Below are 8155 nucleotides of genomic sequence, written 5' to 3' on the forward strand. Positions count from 1 at the left end.
TTTTTTTTTTAACCAAGCAAAAAATCCTAAGGAACTTATTCATAGCATGCATGTAATTCTTGGGTGCTGCTCCTTCCCTCCATTTCCAATACGGAGAGGTTATATTATAATGGAAAGAATATAGTCAATATAGTTTACTTCTCTGAGCCTCAATTTTGTCAATTATTAAATGGAAAAATAATTCCATTCCTACACATCTCATAGGACTCTTCTAAGCCATGCACACTATTTACTTCTGCGTACCAGTATTTACGTATATATGTACATATTTATACGCTGCCTTATCTCAAAAGGATTTAATGCAGTTTATAAAAGCAAGAAAGGAAAAAAAGAAAGGCAAGATAAAATGAATTAAAAATGAGTAAAAAAGGAAAGAAAGGAAAAGACGTTAAGGAAAGGGGGATAGAGCCAGTGGTGCACAAAATGCCTACCATGAAATCTTACATCCTTGCTACAGATAGGCCAGATCTTTGACTCTAGGCTTTCTAAACCATAACACAGAGAGAGGAATATAATTAATTATAAAGTACAGTAATGATAATATAAAAATAAACTAACTGCTTAGGAAAAGCACACGTATTCCTGATATAAAGAGGAGAGAGAGAGAGAGCAAGCTGTCATCCTGAAGATGGTGAGCAGCAGTGGCAAGAAAGACCCCGTAGCAGGAGACGGCACAGTGGGCTTCCTGGCCCACAGAGAAAGCTGAGTACCTTTGGGGAGAGGCCTGCACGGTTGGGAAGAGGCTGTCCTGATGGAAGAGCTGTATCCTCCTGAGTGTTCCTGAGTCTGAATTGTAACTGTTACTTCCCTAATTAACCACATAATGGTAAGTGTGGTCTGTAAGCTCTGTGTGGCCATTGCAATGAATTACCAAACCCGGTAGGGAAGCAGAGAGTTCTGGGCGAGGGATGGTTAGTGTCAGAATTAGTAAAAATGGCAAAAAGAGGAGGCTTGTCTGGCCTCCACCTCATGGGAGTCAGCCTTGCACTGTTGATACTGGTTCTCCTTCCCGCCTTGTGGGGTTGGAGGAAGTCAGATACTGCCCCCAAGCCATTTTTACAAAAGCAAACACTGAATAATGTAAAAAATCATGCCCATGTAGTAAACACAGAGGTGGATTTCATGGTGTCTGTACTCTAGATAAAATGTTAATGATTAACAATAATATTGTAAGATACACAGGGAGCTAAGTCCCCTACCTGTCCGGTCTCTGTTTTTTCACTACACCACTTCCCCAGGTCAATAAGGCACTTATCCTGGAGGGCAGGGTCCAGCTTCACATCCATGGCACGCTGGTGCAGGATTCTCTGGACTTCAGCTCGGCACTCCCGTGAGAGCTACATGAGAAAGAACAAGCAAAATACCTTAAAAGGTGAAAAACAAAAAGACACTGGAAAGAGCAAACCTGTTGTCAGGCAACTAACAAGTAACTTTATAGTTTATAACTACAAACTTCATACCTCCCAAACTTCATACCTTGAGTCTCTTACAGAATAAGAATTTACTCCTTCTACAATGGAAGATTCTGAAAAGCCTCTACTTCTAGGAATGCAATTATATATTCAGCATTTTCTAATATACTATATGAAAACACATTCTTTCCTAAGAGTCTCCAGACATAAGTAAACTGGATTCATTCAGATTAGGTTTGCTAGGGAATTTTTTTGTTTAGGAAAAGTAATTTGTCACTTTATTCATATAGAGTAGAAAGCTGAATCTAGTTCATGACAGAAAATACACTTGGTTGAGGAGAACATAGTTCAAATTTACCTAAACTCAGAATGACTAAGCAGGAAACAGTAGAAGCAACAGTTACTACAGGTCAGGACCAGGCTCTTCTAGGTGGGTTATGGAGAATCAGCAGAAAGTGAAGCAGGTAGAAACTAATATTTTTGGAAGGGCTGGGAGAAAGCTGTCATTGGCAGGTACAGTCAGTATCCCTTACTAAAATACTGAGCACACCAACATTCCACCCTTTTTTTTTAAATTTTAATAGCATCTTAAATTTTACTGTGTTTTAGGTGAAAGTTTACAACGTGCATTAGTTTTTCATTTAAAAATTTTATACGCAAATTGTTTTGTGACATTAGTTGCAATCCCTGCAATGTGTCAGCACTCTCCACCTTTCAAACATCCTGGGTCTCAGTGTCCATTCATCTAGTTTTCCTGTCCCTTCCTGCCTTCTCGTCTTTGCTTTTGGGCAGGCGTTGCCCATTTGGTCTTGTATATTTCATTGAACTAAAAAGTATGTTCCTCACATGTGTTACTGTTTGATAGGCCTGTCTAATCTTTGGCTGAAAGGTGGACTTCAGGCATGGCTTCAGTTCTGAGTTAGCACGGTGTCTGGGGGCATAGTCTTGGGGGTTCCTCGGGTCACTGTTAGACCAGGAAGTTTTGTCTTTTTTTGTAAATTTGAATTTTGTTCTACATTTTTCTTCTGCTCTGCCTGGGACCCTCTATTGTGACCCCTGTCAGAGAGGTTGGTGATGGCAGCTGGGCATCATCTAGCTCTTCTTGGGCTGTCCTTTCTTCCTTGACCATTTACAAGAGAAGGAAACTCCTACTGTAGTGGGTGGCAAGATCCCAGGATTTAGGAGCCCCTGCGGTTAATGAGAGGCTCATTATATGACGAAAAAAGTAACAACAAATTCCCATATTCTCATGCAGAGCAGTATAAAAACTGGGCTAAGATGGCAGTAGCTGAAGCATGACATTTCTTTCCATTTGGGTCTCCTGATTCAGAATCCTAAACAATCAGACTTTTGCATTAAGCTCAGGAGGAGTATTTATAAACATGAATATGAAATAATTTCATCTCTATTTTCTGTAACAAATGAAGAAATGAAATGCAATAAAGTATCTCAGAAGCCTTAGAAAGGTTACCGTGAAGAGCAAGCAGCATGTCAGTGTGGCACCAAATGACAGCAAATGTTGCCTGAGAGCCATCCACACACAATATCTCAAAAGAAGGTAGCGATCAGGGCAAACAAATATCAAGGGACTGAGGTATGGCGGTTTCTGCTCCAACTAGTGCACTGTCAGAGATGCCTCTTTAACATAGGTATTATGTTTTCTGCTGCCAAGGGCAGAAGCCTAAGGAACCATTTGTATCCTGGCTAAAAGCTTCTAACAGATCTTTAAAACTAAATAAAGTAAGGGCAGCAGAATTTGTCTGTTTGTGACTCAGATTTTGGTAATTTAAGGAGAAAAACTGGGAGTCTTCCCCCACTCACTTTGTTAAAAACAAAATCAGACAGAAAGAAGCTGGTGGAGCAACTCTTCATACACTCACTGAATGAAGAAGTTTCTAGTAGTACAGCAGACCCCTCCCCACCAGATACATTAAAAAGTTTTCCTAGGATGACAGAAATCAGAACATTATATGGCAAACTAATTAAAAAATAAATGACAAAAAGAAAGAAAGTCAGTATTGACTGCATACCCTCCTTCCCTGTTCCTCAGTGCGGTAGGCGTGTCTATATAAGCAAGAGAACACAGCTCCAGGAGTCATCATAAGGTCACTGGTCTCATTCCAACCATGGGTGTGGCAAAGACGAGAAGCGTCTCCCTGGCACTTGCGGTATAAGACAGGATCTAGCCTATAAAGTTAAGAGTTAAAAGATAACCACTACTTACTATACTTTTCCTTCTAACACATGTTAAAGAGTTTTTACAATGTGCACTCATCGATAATCACCTCCAGGGTAGTGGCAACAGCAGATATGTAAACGTATAGCCCTGAATTTTGTTCTTAATGAACACACAGTGGTAAATCTTTAGAAATTTAAACTTACTATAGAAGACTGAAGTCCTACCTCAAAGATGTTATTTTGGCTACATAAGATACCTAACATTATAAGACAGAGGTATTCAGGCTGCGGAAAATTCCACTACCTCAAGCAGCTTGCTTGGCACACCCCATAGCTTTACACTAACATCTTGATTTCTTGGCTTGACATACCTCAGAGCTTTACATTAAAATCCTCGTTCCCCTCTCCTTAACTGCTGCCCAAAACTAGAGGAAATTGGCAGAAATCGGTTTAGCCACCATGTTGACGTTCAGGATAACCTTTTAGCTCATTAAAGTACCTCATACATAGGAACTTCCCCACCTCTGGGTAGAGTTTAACCACCATTTTCTGAACACTTGATGCATGAAGTTATATGTAAACCCCATTGCACCTGCATACTATGATTAAGAATGTTGCTGAGGTAACTTGTATGAACTTCCTACTCGTAAACCCCTTAAAGGTAACCTTCCCCCTTGCCCTCACTGACCAGTCTTGGTGGCAGCAGCCCCAACTGTTCCTTTTCTTGCACAATGAAATAAAGGTACATTTCTGCTCTCCCACCTCAGTCTCTCGTTTACTGGCTGAGGTGAGTCAAGCAGAACCTGGGGTTTCCAGCCGGCAGCAATTACAATACTAGACTCAGCACAACCATGCCTTTGTTGAAATGAGAAAACTCAGGTTGTAGCTACCACCAGGCAATTCATAACTTTTTATTCAGTAAATACTTTTTTCTAAGCATGAATGAAGTTCAATCCTACCTGATATACTAGATTCAACAAGAGCAGGAAATGGCAAGATAAACAGAATCTCCCACTGAACTTCTACAGTAAAACTGATCCTCTTCTTTTTTTCCCATGTAAGGTAAGGTCTTGTAACATTTTCGGCAGTTGTATTTTTATTTGGATATGCTTATGAATTAAAAAAAAAAAACAAAAAAAAAAACCCCTTGACATTTAACTATGAATCTGGGGACAAGGTAGGCAAAGAGCCTGTGTTTCTCCAAATTAGATCAAGGGGTGATCAATTCCGTCCACATTACGCTGTCAACTTTGGGGGAGGGCTATATAATGGGAGTAGAGAAGCTAGTATTTAATGTGTAGCTTTTAGGACTGTGAAGAACTTTTTAATCACAGGGGAAGGGATTAAAGAAGAGGAAAAAACATGATTTTGATGAAGGCAGTTACTCAGTAAACTCTTTATTTTTGTTTCAATAGCCTGAGTAAGCACAGGGAAATTCCCACGCAGCTTTCTCTAGTTCTTTTGAAGCTCATTTCAGGGAAAAGAAATTAAAATACATGGAATCTTTAAGCAATCTCTTTCTAGTAAAGAATGTGGGTAAACATATATTAATCACCAGAAAAAAAGTTAATGACCTAAATGTATTGGTTTATACAACTGAATCAGGAAGCAGTTGAACTTGGGAAGCAGGAGGAGAAGCCATTTGCTCAGCCATTAATGGCTGCTTTGGAGGTGGGAAGGGAAAACATAACAAGGAAAAATGAGGGAAACAATAGCCAATAAATTATATACTGTAATAGAGATTCCGCCCTAAGTTCACACCCCCCACCCCGTTTCTGCTAGTAGGATGAGAAGGGAATTAAGAGAATCAAGCTATCATTTATTGATAAAAACCTCTTAAGATAGAATAAATTCAGTAACTTTGAATAGTTAAAGAAATAAAAGCAAATCCTCATACCCAGTGCAAATCAATAAAAACAAAAATGCATAATGTTCTTAGAGACATATTTGAAAAAAGCCAATGCTTTTTCTGTCCCCACAGGTGCCAGAGATCTTTTTGGATAGACATCTGTGGTATCTGAATCGTGACCCCGACTTCTACAGTAGTGGTGAACAGGGATGCTTGGTAGTTGACGGACAGTGGGCTGACTCTACTTTTAGACACTGTTCTGAAAGCAACTGAAGAACGAGTTTTTCACACTCTAATCTGAGTATGTTAGCCACCTCAGAAATTAACAAAAATAATTTCCTACTGATTATTTCAAAACATACAGTTGATATTGACATATGCAGGAGAGTAGACTGAGGCAATTAAACTTACTCAGGCTTCAAAATACTCACTTCCAATCCCTGGAGATGAAATACTGCAGCTCTAAGAGCCGGTGTTCACAATCTTCCACCATTTTCTCTGTGTATAAGTGTTCCATCAGGCATGAGAGGATCCTGGCCATGGAACAGGAGGGAAATTACAACAAGAGAAAGAAGAGTTCTGATGACATACCCAGAACTGTAATAACATCAGTATTTCCTTGGTCCACAGAAAAAGCTATTTAGCTATTTTCCTAGGGTAATCAAGGATTTGCTGTTTTCTTTTGAGAATCTCTCAAATTAACCGAACTGACATCAAGTATGCCTTATATCAACCTTAGAGCTGCTTAGCACTTACAGACTCAGCTTGTATGAAATCTGTACACAGCGGCTTTAAAATTTTTATTATGAAAAATTTCCAATACGTACAATAATAGAGAATCTTATAATAACCTCCCGCACAGCTTTATATACAAATGGTCAATTCTGTTTTAATCTACTCCCTCTTGCTAGATATTCTGAAAAAATTTCTAGAAATCATATAATTTCATTTGTAAACACTTTAACATGTTTCTCTAAAATATGAGAATACCATTATCACACTGAAAGAAATTAATAAAATTTCCTTAATATCACTTAATATCCTGTCAGTTTTCAAGTTTTCTCAACATCTCATGTCTACTTACATGTTTGTCTGAAAAGTCCACACACTGCATTTGACTGATATGTCTCTTAAATCTTTTTAATCTGTACTAGTTCCTCCTCCTTCCCTCTCCCCTGCCCCCTTTTTGGTTGATGTAGTTGTTTTTATATTGATACATATTCTTAATTAGTCTAAAGAGTGTTTGTCTGTCTTCTGAGCCACACAAAACCATAAGGAAGCACCCCACTATAAATCCCATACCACAGCACAGACAGCAGGAGTCTGCGCATAGCAGAATGATGATACATGGCAGAATGATGATAAACATGGACTGCGTTCATTTCATTGGTAAGTACTGCCAGCTGCAGGCTATAAAAATATTTGCTGAATGGGAAGCTGTCTTACTTACAACCTGGTTTGAAGAGCTGTTTTCATATCATATGAGGCAAAACTACGCACAGACTCCCACACATTCTTTTAGCATTTATACAGCTTTCATAGATCTTGGCTGCAACTCCAGTCTTTATTCTAGAGCCATCATCCAACCTCTCCAACCACCACATTCTGCTTTCTATTTCAATGATAACTAACCTCTTTCTAATGACTATTAAATAGCCAATGTACACAATGAGTCAATGAACAAATAGGATGAAAAGTCTAGGGCCAAAGCATGCACCACTTTAGCCTGAGTATTTCTCCTATTTTTATTTGACCATTAAGTAACCTTATGTACATGTCTGTGTATTGCCAACAAATATCATCACAACGCTGGGTATAGGTATCTACATGATGAACGAGGCAGAGCCAAAGTCTGAATTCCAATACTAGTCTTAAAAGCTGGTATGTGTTCCTGTTGAACAAAATTTCAATTAAGATGTTAAACCACTCAAAAGTCATGTTTCCTGGGTGCGCTGCAAAATACAATATGGACAAATACCACAAATAAGACAACCTACATTGGGTCTCCAGATCTTATGTGTTTGCAAGCTGTCTGTATTACAGATTCACATGCTTCATTCAAAGCTCTATCAATGCGATAATCTGCACCAGGGTCAGTCTCCTGAATCAGTGTCTGAAGCTGGATAAAAAAACAAGAAGGAAGAAAGAAAGTCACACCAGTATCAGGCAACGGCAATGTCATCTCTCCATACAATCAGTTATTCAGTCTGGCATATCACAGTGTCCTCTAACAAGGTAATACAATTGTCAGTGGCCAAGTTCAACAGCTCCAGTCAGATGCCTTACAACTTAGTTTCTCTACCTTGATTGCAAGTGTTTCTGTTTAAGCCATCGCTATGAGTCAGAATCAACTGATGGCTAAGGGCTGCTTCCCTATAAGTTTTGAACCATCCCTGGACATTTGCAAAACAAAAGGTCTTTACAATTTTTTTTCATTTTTTCCCATACAAAAATTTATACATACACTGTTATGTGACTCTAATTGCTGTCCCCATACTGTGACAGCACACTCCTCCTTTCCACCCGATTACCCGTGTCCATTCAACCAGCTCCTAACCCTCTCTGCTTTCCCATCTCACCTCCAGACAGAAGCTGCCCGTTTAGTCTCTTGTATCTACTTGAGCTAAAAGGCACAATCCTCACGAATATCACTTTATGTCTCACAGCCCAGTCCAATCCCTGTCTGAAGAGTTGGCCTCGGAAATTGTTTTAGTTT

General features: G+C 39.2%; 1 protein-coding gene across 3 annotated transcripts in view; it reads right to left on the minus strand.

Annotated features, from left to right (window-relative positions):
* GLG1 (golgi glycoprotein 1) overlaps window positions 1-8155 on the minus strand; it is a 148283-nt gene that overhangs the window by 19294 nt on the left and 120834 nt on the right. For all 3 annotated transcript variants that reach the window (XM_023741903.1, XM_023741904.1, XM_023741905.1), the window contains 4 exons: window positions 7437-7558; window positions 5871-5972; window positions 3443-3599; window positions 1200-1337 (listed from right to left, as the gene is read on the minus strand). In XM_023741903.1, coding sequence (XP_023597671.1) covers window positions 1200-1337; window positions 3443-3599; window positions 5871-5972; window positions 7437-7558 — 519 coding nt within the window. The remainder of the gene's footprint in view (window positions 1-1199; window positions 1338-3442; window positions 3600-5870; window positions 5973-7436; window positions 7559-8155) is intronic.

This window comes from Trichechus manatus, unplaced genomic scaffold, assembly GCF_000243295.1.
Source record: "Trichechus manatus latirostris isolate Lorelei unplaced genomic scaffold, TriManLat1.0 scaffold00194, whole genome shotgun sequence".
Taxonomy (NCBI): domain Eukaryota; kingdom Metazoa; phylum Chordata; class Mammalia; order Sirenia; family Trichechidae; genus Trichechus; species Trichechus manatus.